At 36.0% G+C, this 19780-nt stretch overlaps 1 protein-coding gene across 2 annotated transcripts in view; it reads right to left on the bottom strand.

Annotated features, from left to right (window-relative positions):
- Window positions 1-1812: 1812 nt before the first annotated feature.
- ME2 (malic enzyme 2) overlaps window positions 1813-19780 on the bottom strand; it is a 53998-nt gene continuing 36030 nt past the window's right edge. For both annotated transcript variants that reach the window (XM_022584469.3, XM_089895199.1), the window contains 5 exons: window positions 18496-18638; window positions 12682-12784; window positions 5828-5898; window positions 5229-5327; window positions 1813-2680 (listed from right to left, as the gene is read on the bottom strand). In XM_022584469.3, the coding sequence (XP_022440177.1) occupies window positions 2513-2680; window positions 5229-5327; window positions 5828-5898; window positions 12682-12784; window positions 18496-18638 (584 nt within the window). In that variant the 3' untranslated portion in view covers window positions 1813-2512. The remainder of the gene's footprint in view (window positions 2681-5228; window positions 5328-5827; window positions 5899-12681; window positions 12785-18495; window positions 18639-19780) is intronic.

The following is a 19780-nucleotide window of genomic DNA, read 5'->3' as shown; positions in this document are numbered from 1 at the left end:
GGGAGGGGAAGTGTGTGCATCAGAATCACCTGGGGACCTACTGAAAGTACACCTGCCACAGCCCTGCTCCAGGTGGTCCAGGGGGCCTTAAAGGAGGGGGCAGAGGTATCTGCATTTTAAAGCTTCACAGTGACTTGGTGGCAACTTCCTGGTTAAGAATCCATCCCTTAAGAAGGTTTTAACCAAAATATTTAACACTTTTCCCATTATAGTCAATAAACCTTACCCTCATTAGTTATCCAATTTATTTCACAGTACAGGTGGGTGGTCTCAGATTAGAAAAATATGTATTCTCACTTTTCCCACTAAATAATATGACAGACTAATCTACAGAATTTCTTCTTTTTTCAAAAGAATAAAAATGACTGTCCATTGCTATTTTTCAAAATAATTACCTTTTCGCTGGGTAAAAGTTTCCATAGAGGGTCCATTTCTTTTCCAATTTGCTGCCATTATGCCACCTCCCTTCCCACCATGCTGTTAGCTCCTGCCTGTATTCTTAGCTTATATACTAAAACATTTTAATTTGTATCCAAAAAACTGTTACTTCTTAAAATACTGGTTGGTAAATAACATATAATAAGTAGCTTCTAAATAAATATGATTTCTGTCTTATTTAAGCAAGCAGGCTATATGCCATTTGGCCTTGTTTTTTCCTTAAAATATTTTTAATTTCCATGTATACTGTATTAGGCATATTTAATAAGCAAACATCTTAGTAAAATTATTTAATTCTACATTTTCCCGTCTTCAATAAGCATTAGGTGAAAAACAGGTCTGTAAATTATTTTACTTGTAATGTTAAACTAAAATCAAGATTTCACAGAAAATATTTTTGTGGATGACTTTGTTTTGACAAAGGTAATATGAAAAACATAAACCTTTCATCCTTAATTGAAAAAAACAAATTGTGAGCTGATTGCTTTTTTTACAAAACAGATTGATGATATAACATACCTCTGACTTTATTCATCTGTTAAGTGGATTTAACCAACTGCATTTTCCCATACTCCAAATGGCAATGCTATTTTGAGCATTCTTAAAAACACTGAATTATATTCAAAATTATTGTGAATCAACCTCTACCTATAGGTAAAAGGAGGCAGGAACATAAAAATGAAGCCTTTTTATCTCCCTGCAGAATATCACATCTAACATATCAAGGACTGTGGAGGGAAATATCAAATAATGTGCACACCGATATGTAGCTATGAATAACTTTTCGTAGTTAATATTCTAGAATGGGCATTTAAGCTTTGTTTGTTCCCCCAAAGCAAACTATGTTAGGCTCATATATAGCAATACTACTTCTCAAAATGTTTGGGATTGTTCTGTAGGAACTCTCCAATGTGTAAGCCACATAAGAAAACTGGTCTCACTAGCCAGTTATTCCCCGTTTTACTGGGATTAAAAATGACATTTACTGGTCTGAACACCTACTTTATTCATTCCCACTTAGCTCTAAATTAATGTTGGTGGTTTCAAACAATTAAATCCACCTTCAATGGAGAAAGAGTTGTCACTACTAATGATAGTTAAAGGAATGTATCATATGAACATTCCAAAATTATATCAAGTAATAAAGAGCATCACTACTGGAATAAGGGTATAGACTCATAGATGAGTCTAAATATGACTCATTTAGATGTGAAACATATGGCTAATCTGTTAGGTCACACGCTGTCAAAAATCATAATTTATGCATCAGGTATCCTATACCCCCTTCTTTAGAATCATCTAGAAGAAAATGAAAATATGTGTTTTTCATAATAAGCAAACCTGAATTTCTCGTTGGGCAATAAAATAGCAAAATTGAAGCAATTTAAGATATTTATTTTAAAAAGTTACACTGAGATTTTTATACACTGTTGAAAACAATGACTAGTTTATTTGTATAAAGGCGGCAGTACTTCACATTTCTCCCACGTTATAGTTAAGCCTCAGTTTAGTCCCAGAAAATACATAATAGAGTACATTTTTCCTGATCTATCTACTGAAAAGGAATTTCAGAGCATGAAGGTAAAATGAAGCGGAAATAAAAGGACATTTTTAGATACTGACAATTTGTCCTTAGAATTTGGTTAAATTTGGCTTCTTCCCAAAATTCTGTACTCACATCCACAGAAGTAAATTTCTATTTTAGTAGCCCTAAAAGAACTGGGTGAGAGAAGATGATTAGCTATAACAGTAAATAGCAAATACTTCGGCAAGAGTGAACAGGAGCACAAGTGAAGACATTCGCAAGTACCTTTTTAATATCTCTGATGTGGTATGAGCTACAAATCAGAATGAAAGCGTTATGGTCATCTGATTTCAGGGAGCAGGTGGGCATTAACAATGTAGTCAACAGGTCCATCCTGTACAGAAAGAAGTGGAGATTCATGGGAAAAAATAAGCAAAGTGGTAGGGGAGAATAAAACACAGAAAACCCCATAAATTTGAGAACGCCCTCTCTTTTTGTCTGAAGAAAGGAGTCCCTGAAGCCTGGAAAGTGTTTATCAGTGGTGTGCTTCTATTCCGTTGTTGGTGGAGGGCGTGACGCAGGCTCTGGCCAATCGTACACATCCGGCAGCAGGGAATCGTATTCACTTCGCCATATTCTTTCTCGAATGTATCTGGTCTTGTCCTCAGGTTCCGGGTATCGGAAAGCCATTTTATTAGCATATAGATATTCTGTAACCTGAAAAATAAAAAAGATTACTGTGTAGACTCTGAGTATTAACCCATTTAAGAGAAAAAGTATTATTAAAACACAAAGTAATGAATTTGGAAGAATGGCGTTTTTTTATAATAAAAAATAACATTACTTTGACTCACTTCAAGACATTCACATACTATTAAAAGGTAAAAAACATCTGCAGTCTCACCATAAGTTCAATGTGTTTTAAAGTGACTTTAAAGATCCCCCCCCGAATTATTATCAGCATTTCCTTAATACTTCAATAATTTTAAGCTCTACCGTGTGTTGGTCCAGCAGACCTACTTGGTAGCCTGCCCCACCTGTGTCCCTCCCCACCGCTCTGCTGAGACTGTGTGTAGGAGACTCTACTTCCTAGTCATAGGTGACTGGACTAGGGTGAAAATCTAACCCAAAGTGAGCCAGATGTTTTTCCTCTAGAATTTGAATTAAAAGACATAGAAATTATTATAAATCAGGTGTTGGACACTAGAACTATAAGGTCAAGTAAAGTCAGGGCTAGAACCTATACATGGCAACTCACCACCACCATCACTGAGTGCCAGGCATGTTCTATGTGCTTTACGTGGGTATCTCATTTAATCCCCCCAAGAACCCTAGGACACAAGTACTATTATTATTCTCATTTTATACATGAGAACACCAAAGTTTGAGGAGTTTAAGTAACTTGCCCAAGCTATTTAAAGTGAGAACTGTTGTTTCAAACCCAAAGCATTCTGATTCTAGGTCCCAGATCCTAAACAGTTAAGCTAGGTTACTTCCCACCTAAACTGGCTTGAATGAATTTCTGATCTTTGTGGCAAGCCACACACAATGACTGGTGGTGAAGATAAAGCCTGTGACTCTCTGTTTTGATGTAAGATGGGGTAGTATGAAGAGCTTCCTCACAGGGTAGCATGGTACCTGTCATCTAGTTAAGTTCTCAAGTTATGGTTTAATTTTAACTTTAAAACAATGCAGTGATACGTGGTAAAAAAAAAAAATCAAACAATTATGTCTTTCTCCTCCTCTAATTCCCATTCCAAGGGAATTAGATAGTTCCCTTGGAACTAATTCCAAGGGAATTAGATAGACCAAGATAGTCCTTGGTCTTAGGAGTTCAACCTCACTCTATTTTGAGACAGAATTCCCTTGAACAACACGGGTTTGAACTGTGCAGGTCCACTTATATGTGAATTTCTTTCACTAAGTATGTACTACGTGATCCCCAGTTGGTTGAATCTGTGGATGCAGAACCTTGGAAAACTGAGGGCCAACAGTAAAGCTATATGTAGATTTTCGACTGCGCAGAGGGTTGGCCATTAACTTCTGCATTGTTCAAGGGTCAACTGTATTGCCCAGTCTGTTGTAGGAAACATATCTGTACCCACAGAGAAGGCTGGGGGCAAGGCCTGAGATGGGAGGGAGTCCTCCTTGATCAAGCAGGCATGTGGCAGGTGACCGGTGACTATATGGGGCTGCCCAGTGGCTGTGGGTGGTGCTGGGCGACAGATACACAGCACTGTCTGCTCACCTGATCCCGTGGCTCCTAAAAAGGAAAGCCTCAGGACACCGGAGAGGGAGGGGGAAGAGAGACGATCCTGGGGGCTCTGCTCCTATACCAACCCCAGCACAGATCTCCGTCTATTTCCCCATGTACTACCTTTCATGTGGACACACCAGTAATCTAACCAACTGATACATCCCAAAATCTGTCCCACCTGTAATATCCTGTAATTCTCAAGTTGAACTCTATTCATCCTAATTCTGGGCTCTAAATTCTTCAGCTGTTTTACAATAGTAAGGTATTCTGGGGCTTCCCCGGTGGCGCAGTGGTTGAGAGTCCGCCTGCTGATGCAGGGGACGCAGGTTTGTGCCCCGGTCTGGGAAGATCCCACATGCCGCGGAGCGGCTAGGCCTGTGAGCCAAGGCTGCTGAGCCTGTGCGTCCGGAGCCTGTGCTCCGCAACGGGAGAGGCCACAACGGTGAAAGGCCCGCGTACCGCAAAAAAAAAATCATTTGGCAATGTATATCAGAGGCCTTAGCATGTTAATCCTTTTGTTCTTAGGATTAGAAATTATTTTAAGAAAAAAAGATCACAAATGCACATAAAGACTTATCTAAGGATGTTCACTACAATGTTATTTCTAACAAAACGAAAGATGCTTAAATGTCCCCCAAAATAGAGAAATGGTTAAGCAAACTATGATATAACAAAGAGAATTCCATGAAGCATTAGTGATCATGAGAATTATTATTGATTTACCTGGGGGAAGGCTTACAATATATTAAGTGGAAAAAACCGCAGTGAGAAACCAATTTTAAAAACAGGCACAGGTGACTGCATGTGTGTGCGTTTTTATTATGTGTTTGGGAAGAAAAAACAATAGAAGGCAACAAATGTGAGTTATATTCTGTAGTAAGAATATGAGCAACCTAAAATTTCTTTGCACCCTCTAAATGTTTCTGATTTTTCTCTAATGAACTTGTGTTACTTGCATGAAGAAAACACCATTAAAATTTATGTGAAGAGGTATAAATTATTACTTACTTTAATAGCAATGTTAATAGAAACTTCCTGAATATTAGCAAGTGGCGGGTAAAGTCTCCCCTGAGCTAGCTCTTTATCCATCAATTGATTTGTCAGAGCCTGAAGAGAAAAAAAGAGAACTTTACTTTTGTTTGCTTAAATAACAGAATAATAAGGACTAATAAAATGGGGAAAGGGTTGGGGGAGCAGAGAATAATACAGGTAACATGTTTTCCTTATTTCTAGCAGGAATGCACTTAAACCACTGCAGAAGTTAAAACCGTTTACCACTAAACAGCAAAGAAATAACCGGATTTAAAGACTTTTAAAAAAATCAGATTTAAAGACATTTTATCTATGCTGTCACAATTATTTTACTTTCAGATATGTGTAATACTGGTACAGTATTTATGAAAGGATTCATAGCTTACAATCCAACACTGGAAAAATGATAAATTAATTTTATGCAAAAGTAGAAGGTAAATCAAAAAAGCAACGGATGAGTAACTTCCTTTCCACTCATAAGGCAGATTTAACCCATTCTCTCTCTGTTTTTAAGATCCATTCAGCTTTATAATTCATCCTTTATAAAATAACCAAACAATATTTAAAACATTTACCTTTGCAGCCTCTAGGAAAACATGGTCACTAATATGCCGGGTGTTACAGAGAATAACAGCTAAAGCCACACCTGGAATACATTTTAAATAGTTTACTTAGTAAGGTCACTTCCAATTATGAAAGTAGCCAAATAAATTCTTAGATTTAAAGCAAATTAATGGTAACCCACCCCTACCCCAAACAGCCCCTTCAAACAATGAAGCAGGCAAGATAAAAGAGAAATCTGAGCACTAAAATTAAGTGATCTTTAACTGTTATAATTCTTACTTATTAGAAGAAACAATTTTAGAAATATCAAATGGCTTTTCTCAATTTAGTTTTCACATTTATCAAAATTACAAATGCATACAATTCATCAACAGTTGTTACAAAAACATAAACTCCCGGGACTTCACTGGTGGTCCAGTGGTTAAGAATCCGCCTTACAATGCAGGGGATGGGGGTTTGATCCCTGGTTGGGGAACTAAGATCCCACAATCTGCGGGGCAACTAGGCCCATGCACCGCAACTACTAAGCCCACGCGCCACAACTAGAGAAAGCCATTCGCCACAAGGAAGAGCCCGTGCGCTGCAACTAAGACCCAACGCAGCCCAAAATACATAAATATTAAAAAAAAAATGTTGATACTGACTTAAAAAAAATCAATTCCCAGTCCATCTCTAATCCTCCACTTCTTGCTCTACAGAAGTAACTACTTTTAATTCTTTTAGCTGATTATTTTAGTAATTCTCTCTCTCACAGCTTGCTTCTATTTCTTCTGATTGACTTTGAGTTTTGGAGATCACCGACTCCTTCCTGTTGGAAATAAGTATTTAGCTTTCTTGCACATTTCCAGCCCTCTTACCAATATAGTTAGAGCATAATTTTGGTTGAATCAGTGTTTATATTATTATGACTTCATAAGTGCTCTTCACAGCTGAGCCATATATTAACATTATATCCTAACTTTTCCTCTTCTGCCTTTTTGTTTTCCCTAAGGTTATTGTCCTGCTTTTTCCTTTGATTTTTCGGTACTCAAAATTATTTCATGCTGAGACGCTTATTCATTTAGTTGTCTAAATCATCTAGTAATTTCAGCTATTTCACATTTCTCTAATTTCATCCTCGAGAATAAATCTCTGCTGAAACTCCAATCTGGCTTGGTTGCTCTCCATTCCAGATATGGAGCTATCATCCTAGAAACTCTCTTCATCTTCATGGGGATTCCCTTTGCTTCTAAGTTGAGTCCATTTCCTAAAGCTCACTTCTTCCTAGTATTTTTGTTACTCCCTTTTTTGGGTAGGATATATTCTCCAGTAGTTTTCTGAAAAACAGTGCATAGGAGATACATTTCTGGAAATCTTGCATTTTTGAAGAGCCCCCGCCAGCACCCCAACACACACACACACACTCACGTTTTTACTACCTTCCACTTTATTTGATAGTTTGTCTGGGTTTAAAATTCTAATTTGGAAATAATTTTCCTTCAGAATTGTAAGGCATTATTTCAATACCTCACAGCTTCCAGCATTGTTGGTGAGAAGTCTGGTGCCAATTTGACTCCAGATCCTTTTTCAACGATTATCTTTTTGTTGCATCTCTGGAAGTATGTAGGATCTTTTTTTGTACCTAATGTTCTGTAATTTCACAATGTGTGCCTTGAGGTGCATTACTTTCGCCCACCATATTTGGCACTTGGTAGGTGGGCCCTTCCTATCTGGAAACTGGGTCTTGCAATTTGGGGAAATGTTCATGAAGTCGTCGATAATTTCCTTCCCTCCACTTTTCTGTTCTCTCTCCCTGAAATTTCTACTTTCTGATATTGCACCTCCTGGACTAGTCCTCTAATTTTCTTTTCTTTATTTTCCATCCTCTGATCTTTGCTCTATTTCCAGATGACTTCTTCAACTTTTTCTTATAATCCTCCTACCAAACTTTTCATTTTCCAGAGCTCATTTTTGTTTTCGAATTTTTTTTAAAATAAAATTCTGTCTTGTGTCTGGAATATTTGTCTCCATGAGGATACTGATAGTTTGTTTTTTTTTTTAACATTCCATTTCCCCACATAATCTGTTTTTTCCTAAACTGCTTTTTTCTGTTTGTCTATTTAGTTTTTTTTATGAAATAAACTGTTCATATAAGGGATTTTCCTTAAAATCCCTTCCTTTGAGTGTTTCTCATATGTAAGAGTTAGGAACTTAAAAAATTGATTGCTATGAGCACGAATACGGCAAACCCTATTCGGGGTTTCACACTATTCAAAGAGTATCCCAGCAGTCTTTGGCCAGAGTGGGGAAGTATGGTAACTCAGTTACTCAGGGATGGGAAGAGGATCACGGTGGTTAATAGCTTCATTATTTTAACCTAGCCTCTAGATAATTTTTTTTTAAGTTGAATATTCGTCCCATCTACGTTTAATGTAGTTAATTAAATGTTTGGGGCAAAATCTATTGTCTTCTTACGTTTGTCTATTCCATATTCCCTTTCCTATTCTTTCTTGCCTTTTGGATTAAAAAAAAAAATCATTTCATTTCCTCCCCTAATATTCTCTTATCATAGTTTGGAAGTTCTTCTAGTCTTCTAGTGGTTATCTTAAAATTTATAACATGCATTCTGATCAAAGTTTCATGTTAATTTTTAGTTTGCCCTCCTGCCAGACAATGGATCTCCTAACAGTTTAACTCTATGTAACCGATAAGCTATTATTATTGCGCCTTTTAATTTTGTCTCTATATCTTTCAAAATCCCACGTCATTATTGTTTTGCCCTACACATAAAACGTTCCTTTTGTTTAACTCAAATATTCACAACTTCCTTTGCTCTTCATTCTTTCCTACATCTCTGAGCTTCTAGCTGGGATTACTTGTCTTTTGCCTAAGGAATACTCTTTAGAATTTACTTTCCTTTCTTACATGTCCGCAGATGGTGAATCCTCTTTTTTTCCTCTTCTGAAAATATCTTCATTTTGTTTTAATCCTTGAAGGGGCTTTTCACTGTGTAATGAGCTCTAGCTTCACAAGTATTTTGTAGAAGCCACTCACACAGGTCACTCCATTGTCTTTTGGCCTCTTGTTGCTGTTGAGAAGTCAGTTGGCCTGACAATTATTCCTTTGAAGGAAATCTGTTTGCTCTGGCTGAATTCACAGTCTTTGTTGTTGTTTTCTGAAGCCTCACAAGGATGTTACTGGATGTAGATTTCTTTTTACTTATCCCGTGTGGATTTCACTGAGCTTCCTGAATATTGTGTAGTGATGTCATCTGTCAGTTCTCAGCCATGAGGCCTGTAAATATTGCCTCTGCTTTACTTACTCTCATCTTTCTCTGGGACCTCAATTAAATGTATATCAATTAACGGTATATATCTGTTTTTCTATATATATTTCCCCCCTTTTTTGGTCTCTGGATCGTTTCTTCTGGCCTATCTTCCAGTTTATTAATCTCCTTTGGTCTAATCTGTTGTAAGCCTCATTCACTGAGTTCTTAGTTTATTGTATTTTTCAATTGTAGAATTTAGTGTTACTTGGCTGAATTTTTCAAGCTTGGCTTTTATCCCATACACATAATAAGCGTATTTGTTTCACAGCACTTGTCTGATACTTAGAGTTCCAGAGTTTTCTTTTTGTTGTATCTGCTACTTTTGGCTTGTGTTGGCTTGTCTCTTTATGTGCTTCATTATCTTATTTCTTAACTAGGGTTGTATTTGAAAATTTATTTGTAAAAGTAACTTGAGGAATAGGATAGTGTTATCTTGGACCAGAGAAGACTTCTGCTTGCTTCTGCCAGGCACTTGTGGGCACTGGTAGGCCAAAACAAAGGCTTGAGGTTTTCCAGATCACCTCAAGTGCAAACTATACCCACACTCCAAGGTACAGTCCTTTAAGGTTTCAGCCCAAAGTGGGAGGTGGCTCACTAGCATCCCATCCTTTACAGGCACCAGACTCCCAACTCTTGACCTCTCTCCATGAAAAGCACAGCTTTACCTCTAAGTCACTTCTTCCTGATTAGGAAGGCTCTGGCCCTTTTAGGTTTTAATTGTGTTGTTCATCCAGGTATAATTGCTGGAGTAGGTAATTCAAACATTTCCAAAGCCTTGAGTTTTTAACTGCTTTTTGATCGTTCTTTTGGCCAATCCTGTTTTTAAGCCCATTTTGACCTCTGCTACCAAGTCATTCTTTTGTCTATATTTATAGTCCTAATAACTGTTATTAATAAAGTTAGAACATTGAAACGTTATATAAAAGTAATCAACTGCCAAATTCTCCGTTAGTCAAATACGATATTAAAAGTGGCTTTGTTAAAATCAGCAGAGAAGTATTATTTTCACGGTCTTTATGCCAGAGAAATACTGTCGGATGGAACAGACTGATTTTGAACATTATCAAGTTCTACAAGGGGATCATCAGTGATGGCAGAGTTTCTGTTACAGATGCTAGATTTCAAGAGACAAGCAGAGCAGAACTCTACACAACCACTCTGCTGGGGGGAAAAGGAGGAAAGTGCACTAGAAAAAGGACGAAAGTGCACTAGGATATTCACAGGCCCCAAATCTTTATTTTAACAACAGTTATAATAACGTGCTTCCTTGATGCCAGCCTATGTGTGCTATAAATATGTCCTAAAATCTTAGAGCCTGTGGTCAGTTATTCAGGGAGAGGCCCACAAGGAGAAAGACACAAGTACAAAGGAAATTCATGCCAAATCACTATTTTACTCAACATAATTCTTTCATTAAAATGAATAAACTAAGGATTACCAGAAACTTCTGGAAAATAAACAGCACAAAGGAAAAAATATTTAAAAGAATCTTAATAACTCTCAGGAGAGATCCGAAAGGATGCTGCAAGCTTAAAAAAAGTGGCTATTAAAAAGTTATTCTATGACAAGAAAAGGTATTGACAGTAAAAAATAATATTTGAACCTACTGAGTTGATGATATGATATTAAGCAATTATTATTTATTTCCTTTGGTGTGATACCACTATTATGGTTATGTGTAATTTTTTAAAAATTATTTTTTTTAGTGACACATACTGAAGCACTTATTAATGAAATTATATGATGTCTCTGATTTGCTTTAAAATAACCCAGTGAAGGTGGAGTGGGTGGGAGTATAGATTAAATAACACTGGTTACAAATTGATAACTGCCAAAAAGTGGGAGAATGGAACGTGGGATTTCATTCTTCCCTCTACTTTTGTATATGTTTGAAATTTTCAATAAAAAAAGACTGTTGAAACAAAACATACACTAGAAGTGCTAAAAAAAAAAAGGAAAAAGGAAACCAAAACAGATACAGATAAATTAACAAACACCACAGAAATCCCCCATATTAAAGAACAAAAAAGGTAAGAGGCGAAAATATGAATAAAAGTTACAAGTCAGGGCAACAGAGGGATTTGACCATGGTCTAACACAAGTTCCATAAGGGAAAAACAGAAATAATGAAAGGAAAGAAATAAGGGGGGGAAAAGACAGAACAAAAAATCCTTTGGAAAAGAAAATATAGTGAATTGGCCCACCTGCAGACATGCATGATGGAAATAAAGCCCAAACCTGGATGCATCCCACTAATATTTCAGAGATCTAAAGATAAAGAAAACACTGAAACATTTTTAGGGAGACAAAGCTAGTAGGTATAAAGGAATGAGAATCTCATTGACACCAGATTTCTCATCAGCAACCCTGGCCACTGAAAGTGATGGAGAAATGTTTCCAAAGGTCTGACAAAATGACTTTGAATCTACAAATCTCTACCCAACCAAACCATCAAGCGAGAGAACAAAATAAAGACATTTTCAGATACATAAAAACTCAGTTTTCATCCATGCTTCATAAAAAAACTTATTCAAAGATGTATTCCAGAAAAATGAGACCAACACAAAGAGGAAGAGTGTACATGGGCAAGAGAGAAGCACCACAGAAATGATTTGCTGTGGGGCAGGATCAGGATGAAATGAAGGAAGCTGGCAAGAAATTAGAGGAGGATTCATTATACTTGACACTTAAAAGACTTTGAGTGTCAAAAATTTTGTTGATCTAGAATTGCAGGTTCTACTGTATTTATCAAACCACACTCTTGTTTAGACATGAGTAACATATAATCATGAAATTTCAGAATCAATCCAGAGACAAAACATGGAAAACAACAGAACACAATGTAAGTTTCAAAAATTTCTCTGCAATGTAGAAATACCAACCATAGTTGAGAGATAAAATAAGAAGAGATAAGAAAGCTAAATACCAGATTTTTTTTTTCATTTTTACTGTGGCAAGCTAATAAAAACTGTCTTAAATTGCTTACAAAAGCTCTTTATTATATAGATAAAGGTAACGACCAGGAAAACTAAAAGTAGTAATAGAAATTGACAGGTAGAGAGAGAAAGCAAGGTATTAGGAGGTATCAGGTATTACGTGTGGACTATTACTTAGATTTCACAGTTGGAAGTTCACACATACAGTCTAGAGTTGGAAGAATGAAGATAAGGGAGAAGTGTGCCAGTCATGATGGTAACCATCAGAAAAACTCAAAGGAAGCCACAGTGATTATAGCTGATAAGTATGATAAGGAGGTACCAAGGGGAGATAGAGAGGTTAAATAATTTTTTAACATTCTGCTCCTTTTGCATTTTTATGAACCATGTACTACTTTATTTCTATAATAAAAACAAATTTAATGAACGGTATGAATAAATAAATTTTTAGGGGAAATAGAGCAAGTTGGATTTGCTGAATTCCTTGAGTTTTCCTGTACATTCATAGCAAAATCCTGTAAATACCATTGTTTTTTAAATCTTAAATTCTAAAGAATTTCATAAGGAATTTTAATGTAATTATTAATGATTACTCTATAACATAAATAATGGTGGCATTTACCTGGAAAAATATATACATTGTTTCCTTGACCTGGTATAAAGACTTGCCCATCACTGAGTTTCACTGGCTCAAATGGACTGCCACTGGCAAACAAACACCTTCCCTGTTGAGAAATGAAATAACCTCAATTTTGTTACTTTATGTGGACTAGAAAATTGAGGTGAATTAAAACAAAATTAAACCCTGTAGTAGACCAATATACTACTTGCAAAACAGGCATAATTTACTATAAAACATAATCCTCTCATTCAAATCCTTATTAGAATAAGGTTTCTTTTATGCATAGCAAGCATTCAAAGTTGAAAAAGTCCATTAATAAATTCTTTAAAACCTGACACTTCTATTTCCTTTAAAACTTAACAAATGTAGACGGCAAAAAAATATCATCCCTAATAATAAAGACTGCTATAAACATCTGTGAATGAGGGGAAAACATCAAAAATTAAACTGCTACCATTTACTGTGCATCTGCTGTTTTCTGGCTCTGTACCAGGTGCTTTATACGTGTTAACTCAGTTAATTTAGCCCACATAGAAGGCTTATGAGATTATCATCTCCATTTCACTAATATATATTTTTTAAAAATCTCAGAAAGCAAAGGCTTAACTATTTCCAAGTACTTTGTAAAAAGTCACACATCACAACTGTAGCAGTTAAACTTAAATCCAGATTTGTATAACTCTAAAACCCATGGTTTTCTATTATGCTACAATGTCCCCCAGATAGGCAGTTTATAGAACAGGCATATGGTATAACCACAGTCACTCCAGAAAAACATGGCATGTTGTCTTGTTAAAGAAAAGGAAGTCTCCAAATTTGTTGTATCCACCAATTTTAGTACTGTGCTCTATAATAGCATATAATACAATTTACTAGCACCTTCAGTATTTCTAAGAGAATTTGGTGCCCATGGAATTGAAAAGTACCTGAAGGTTAATTTATAAATCTTTTATATACAATTTTCCCCCACAAGTTCCATCTGTCGCACCCCTACCTGACCAAAAAAAGAAAGGCAAGAAAACAATAGTTTTCAAACAGGATAACTTATCTTGGAATACTTGAGGTATAACTAAAGGAAGTCATGTTTAAACAGCTACTTAGATGAAGTTAAAAGGTGATTCACAGAAAGCTGAACTATCTCCACACAGTAGGATGCACAAAATGACATGACACCTAAACATTTGACAGAGTTATTTTAAGTGTTTAGATAATGCTTTATCTTTTCCCTACATCTACAGATGTGTATTATAGCAAGAGTGATTATTCTTTGAAATATAGTAGACCCTTGGCATTAGTGGATTTAGCACTCAAGAATTTCACCCTTTGGACAACCTGAAGATCTACCATGTGTAGTAATTATTACTTTTACAAGACATACTTTCAATTTCAAAATGATCTCAGGTTTATGTGTAGAAGCAAGTCAACTGTGCCAGTGGTGGGCCCAGGTGAGTATCTTGGACCTACAACTCCAGAAAGCTATAGAATTTTCTACAGATAGCTATTACCATTCTCTACCTGTTCTCAGCCTAGCTTTATTTGTGACAAAAATTTTGTTTCTTTGAAGATCATGGTTAATGCCATACGAGTTACCACAATGTATATAATAATATAGATTATTTTTGTGCCACCATTAATTTTAATAGATTTATAAAGTGGATTATACAATATAGCTCTTTATGGGGAAAATGTTATATCCTCATGATATCAGTAAATTTGGAGATTTAGAAAGATCTTGGGCATCTTCTCTAGAATGGCAAGATTCAACAGCAGTTCATCTTCTCCAGCCCATTTTTTTTTTAACATCTTTATTGGAGTATAATTGCTTTACAATGTTGTATTAGTTTCTGCTGTATAACAAAGTGAATCATCTATATGTATGTATACATATATCCCCATATCCTCCCCCTCTTGTGTCCCCCTCCCTAATCCACCCCTCTAGGTGGTCACAACAGGCCATCTTTTTTTTTTTTTAATTCTTCCTCTTTCATAATCAACCTATAGCTTAAATGTGGCAAGACCTTAATGATAACAGTATTCTCATTCTGAAGTCCAGGTTAGCCTATTCTTTGTTCTGTGAGCAGCTGGCCATTAAAATATAAAAACACTTTTTTTTAAACGCATTTTTCTCCCTAAGCAGCAGAGGGTGTTAGACTAGCACTGAGACATCCCTCCACCAAAAACAACAAAAGGACACTTAAAATTTTAGCAGTAACTACAAATACATACATTTATGCTATTATTTTATGTAACACTAAGAAAAAAATTACGTAAAATTAAACTATGACAATGCTTTTTTACCATTTTTAAGAGATAACACAATTTCAAAGTTATAAAAATTGTGAGAAAATTTGCATCTCAGAACTGATACAGTGTGTCAAACTGGTTTCCTTGAGGAATTTTTATTCATTCAAACGGTGTACATCTATTACAATAACATTTATTCAAAAAATAAAATTCTTAAATGTTTGAAGTCTTCTACTGATATACTACTACTGCCCAAAACATTTCAATTTTTTATATTTTGGAAATGCCAAGACCCATAATACATGGAGTATATTTATCAACTAGTCTTTGTGTAAGACTAAAATTTAATTTGGGGGGCAATAACCATTAGTTTTAAGTAGTAAAGACAGGTGAAGAGGATGAGCAATCAAGCTAATAGTAATACAACTCTTTGGTAAAGAAGTAAGATAGTATACTAAAGAGACTGATTTTTTTTTTTTAATATATCTGTATGCTGACTTTGTGGATGAGTTCAAAAGAAAAGATTTCAATAATTATTAGAAGTTTCAGTAATTATTATAACTGTTGGAAGCCACTAGTCAAGCAAATTTATTTTGACTAACACAAAGTGGCAATATAGAAACAAAAGGAATTTTGAGAGAATATATGTGTCAAAATAAAATTTGTAACAATGAGAAAAAAACAATGCTAAATATATCAAGAGCGTGAATATTAAGTTCAGAAAGTTCTGAGAGTTCTACTTTGGCAATAGTCTTCTAGGTTGTTTCACACCAATTCTCCCTCTGGTAACAATGAGAAAAACTGGATAAAATATATTAAAAATATGTTTTAAGGAAGTGGGAGTGCTACCAAGATAGGGAGAGCATGGAGGTGGAGACAGTCAATATCCAAAAAAAGAGGAAAGCAAGGTATTTGGGCCCAGCATTTGAAGCTTTCCTCCTTCAGGTGAGTGATTTCAAAAGGGAAATCTGTGGCTGAGTGCCTGAGCACTGAAGTTATCAGGAGTCTCGTGATGACAGAGAGAGAAAAAGTATACTTCAGAGACCACTACGGGTGAGGGGTGCTGATAAATACCCCAGGGTTGGGCTTCCCTGATGGCGCAGTGGTTGAGAGTCCGCCTGCCAATGCAGGGGACACGGGTTCATGCCCCGGCCCGGGAAGATCCCACATGCCGCGGAGCGGCTGGCCCGTGAGCCACGGCCGCTGAGCCTGCGCGTCCAGAGCCTGTGCTCCGCAACGGGAGAGGCCACAACAGTGAGAGGCCCATGTACCGCAGAAAAAAAAAAAAAAAAAAAATACCCCAAGGTTTTTGATTCATACCCAAGAGAAAACGTAAACTGTGGAAACAGATGAGGCCTCCCATGGACCACATCCTGCTGAATTACATGGAGCTGCCCCAGACTAACAGCCTCCAAAAGGAAAGGCAAAGCTTCTATGGAGGAAGGTAACTTCATTCCGAGCCTCAAATTATTGCTACTATCCTTCATCCACACTACCTAGCACTCAATAAGGAAGTGAAAGAAGTAAAACTAGGTTTACAAAAAGACAAGAACTGGATAACCAAGAAGAAAGACAGATAATAGAAGTGGACTCACAGAGAGTGAGATATTTGTTACTATCAGACATTAACCTTAATTATGATTCATATGTTCAAGAAATTAAATGACAAGACAAAATTTTAGCAGAGAACTGAAAGCTATACAAAAGAATCAAATAAGTAATTAAAAAATACTGTTAAAATTGTGAGGTGTGATAATACTGTGATTGTATTTTTAAAAGAATCCTTAACTTTTGAGAGATACACTGTAACATTTATAATAAAATGATATGTCTGAGACTGGCTTCAAAATCTAAGGTGAGTAGGATGTAGAAGAAACAAGATTGGCAATAAGTTGATCACTTTTGAAGCAGGGTATTGGTACATGGGAGTTAATTATACTGTTCTTTCTACTTTTGTATATGCTTGAAATTTTCCATAATAAAATATTTTTAATAGAGACAAAAACATTTATAAAATTTATTAATTTTTCTCAAGGGTATGACCTAACAATTACTACTCCTATATATCACTGTAAACAAGGCTTTAAAAATCACTTCCTAAACAGCAAAGATTTACTGTATAGCACAGGGAACTATATTCTACATCTTGTAATAACCTATAATGGAAACAAATACAAAAAAATGAAAAAGTATATAACCGAATCACTTTGCTATATACCTGAAACTTAACACAACATTGTAACCAACTTAAAAGAAAAAATCACTTCCTAGAGTCACTTAAAGATCACTTGCAAGAACAATACAGGAATTGATTACATTGTGGAGATTACAAATATATCTCTATAGAACAGTAAGGGAAAAAGAACTGTCCTAACGGTATACAAGCAGATACTTTTACCTGGGATATAACCCAGTGGCAGTGTCAAAGAATTCAAAAGAGCTAAATTTTAAACAATTTAGATGAAAGTAAAAATTTGTTCTGGAGAGCTGTCACATGACTCAAAAGAATGGCCCTATGATGGTGAAGATACATGTGAAGAGGGTAAAAACAATTATTTCATGACATGTGAGGGCAAGAAAGTAGTATTTATAAATTGATTATTTCTATAATACGTGATTTTAAGTCTGTGACGCTAAATTAATGAATTATGGAAAGAATGAAATAAAATTCCACAAGTGAAAAGTACAATAAAATTAAGAACCTAACAACAGATTTAGCACAGCTGAAAAGAGAATATGCAAACTGGAAGATAAGTCCAAAGAAAATCACAGGATTGAAACACAGAGAACAAACAGGATGGTATACATAGAAAATAGTGTAAGAGACATATTAGATATGGTGAAAAAGTCTTGACATTCACATAACTGGAGTCCTACAAGAGAAGAGACAGAATGTGTCCAAAAAGACATTAAGCCACAGATTCAGGAGCTCTACAGTCCTCAGGTGGAATAAATACAAAGAAAACCACACCTAAGTCCATAGTAGAAAAACTGCTTAAAACCGAAGACAAAATGGTCTATCAAAAAAAAAACAGAAGTCAGAAAACAAAAGAACGATACATTCAAAGTTCTGAAATAAAGTATCTACCAACTCTGACTTACATGCAGAGTGAAACAATATCCTTCAAAATGAAGGCAAAATAAAGAAATTATCAAGAGAATTCATCAGACCCACACTTAAAGTAAGTTCTTCTGGTAGAAGAAATAATCCTAGATAGAAGCACAGGTATGCATGAAGGACACAATGGCAATAGAAAATATTAAAATGTAGGTAAATCTAAATGAATAATTTTTGTTTAAAACAAAAAGAATGTCTTTGGGGATTTAAAATATGGAGAGAATTAAAATGCACAACAATAGCACAAAAGGCCTGAGGGTGTTAAAATGGATATATAAAGTAACTGCTTTCCAGAATTGATACAAGCAATAATTTACATCAGAATTTGATGATCCATGGATACATGCTGTAATCTCTAGAGCAACCATAAAAAGAATTATTCAGGAATGTATAACTAATAGGCTAATAGAGGGAAAATAATAGACATAACCAATTCATACTATTATTAATACCTCTGTAAGTGTATATGCTTCTTCAGCTGTGCACTCAGCTTGTGCTGTAGGATTACTTAATGCAAATATTATAGGCCTCTCATTGATATCAGCCATGGCTTTGATTACACCAGGAGTGAAAAGTCGGCCAGCTCCTGCAACTCCTGTAATAAAATAAGGGGGGGAAAAAAAGGAACTTCATTACAAGTAAAACATAGCCTTCTCATCAATAGCATTTCTATAATAACACAACAAAAGCACAGGTAAAGATAAGACCTGTGCTTATCCCATTACAAAGATAAGATTTCGCATTGCTGAGATAATTCCAATCTTAAATCTGAAAAGAGAAACAATAAAATGTTAAAAATTTTCACTTAAATATTTATTGTCTACCCCAGATATAGTAAATTGTGGGCAATAAAAAGAGTATAAGACTACCTCCATCATGTAGTTGTTGTCTAACACAGGGGTCCCCAACCCCGGGGCCACGGACTGGTACCAGTCTGTGGCCTGTTAGGAACCGGGCCGCACATCAGGAGGTGAGCGGCGGGTGAGGGAGCAAAGCTTCATCTGCATTTACAGCCGTTCCCCACTGCTCGCATTACCACCTGAGCTTTGCCTCCTGTCAGCATTACGGTGAGCTGTATAATTATTTCATTATATATTACAATGTAATATAATAGAAATAAAGTGCACAATAAATGTAATACGCTTGAATCATCCCAAAACCATCCCCCTCCCTGGTCTGTGGAAAAATTATCTTCCATGACACCGGTTCCTAGTGCTAAAAAGGTTGGGGACCACTGGTCTAACAGGCATAGGGCTTCAGCTTTTTTTTTTCCCTTTAACTTTTTATTTTATATTGGAGTAGAGCTGATTAGCAATGTTGCGATAGTTTCAGGTGCACAGAGAGCTTCAGTTTTACAAGGTAAAAAGAGTTCTGGAGATTGGTTGCACAACAATGTGAATGCACTTAACACTACCTCACTGTACACTTAGAAATGGTTATGGCAAATTTTATGTTATGTGTATTTTACCACAATTTAAAAAATTGTTTTAATTAAAAACTTGCACCTCAAATGTTAACTTGTTAAACTCTGTGGTATTCATTATAAAATAACAGGAGTTCAGAAGTGATAAAAGATCTTCTTGACTAAAGCAATCCACTTTTTTTTTTTTTTTTTTTGTGGTACGCGGGCCTCTCACTGTTGTGGCCTCTCCCGTTGCGGAGCACAGGCTCCGGACGCGCAGGCTCAGCGGCCATGGCTCACGGGCCCAGCCGCTCCACGGCGTGTGGGATCTTCCC

The sequence above is a fragment of the Delphinapterus leucas genome, chromosome 14 (assembly GCF_059928025.1).
Source record: "Delphinapterus leucas isolate spDelLeu-1000000601 "Yukka" chromosome 14, BTC_Dleu_Yukka2, whole genome shotgun sequence".
Taxonomy (NCBI): domain Eukaryota; kingdom Metazoa; phylum Chordata; class Mammalia; order Artiodactyla; family Monodontidae; genus Delphinapterus; species Delphinapterus leucas.
The sequence above is the reverse complement of the archived record's forward strand: the minus strand, read 5'-3'. Positions and strand labels throughout refer to the sequence as shown.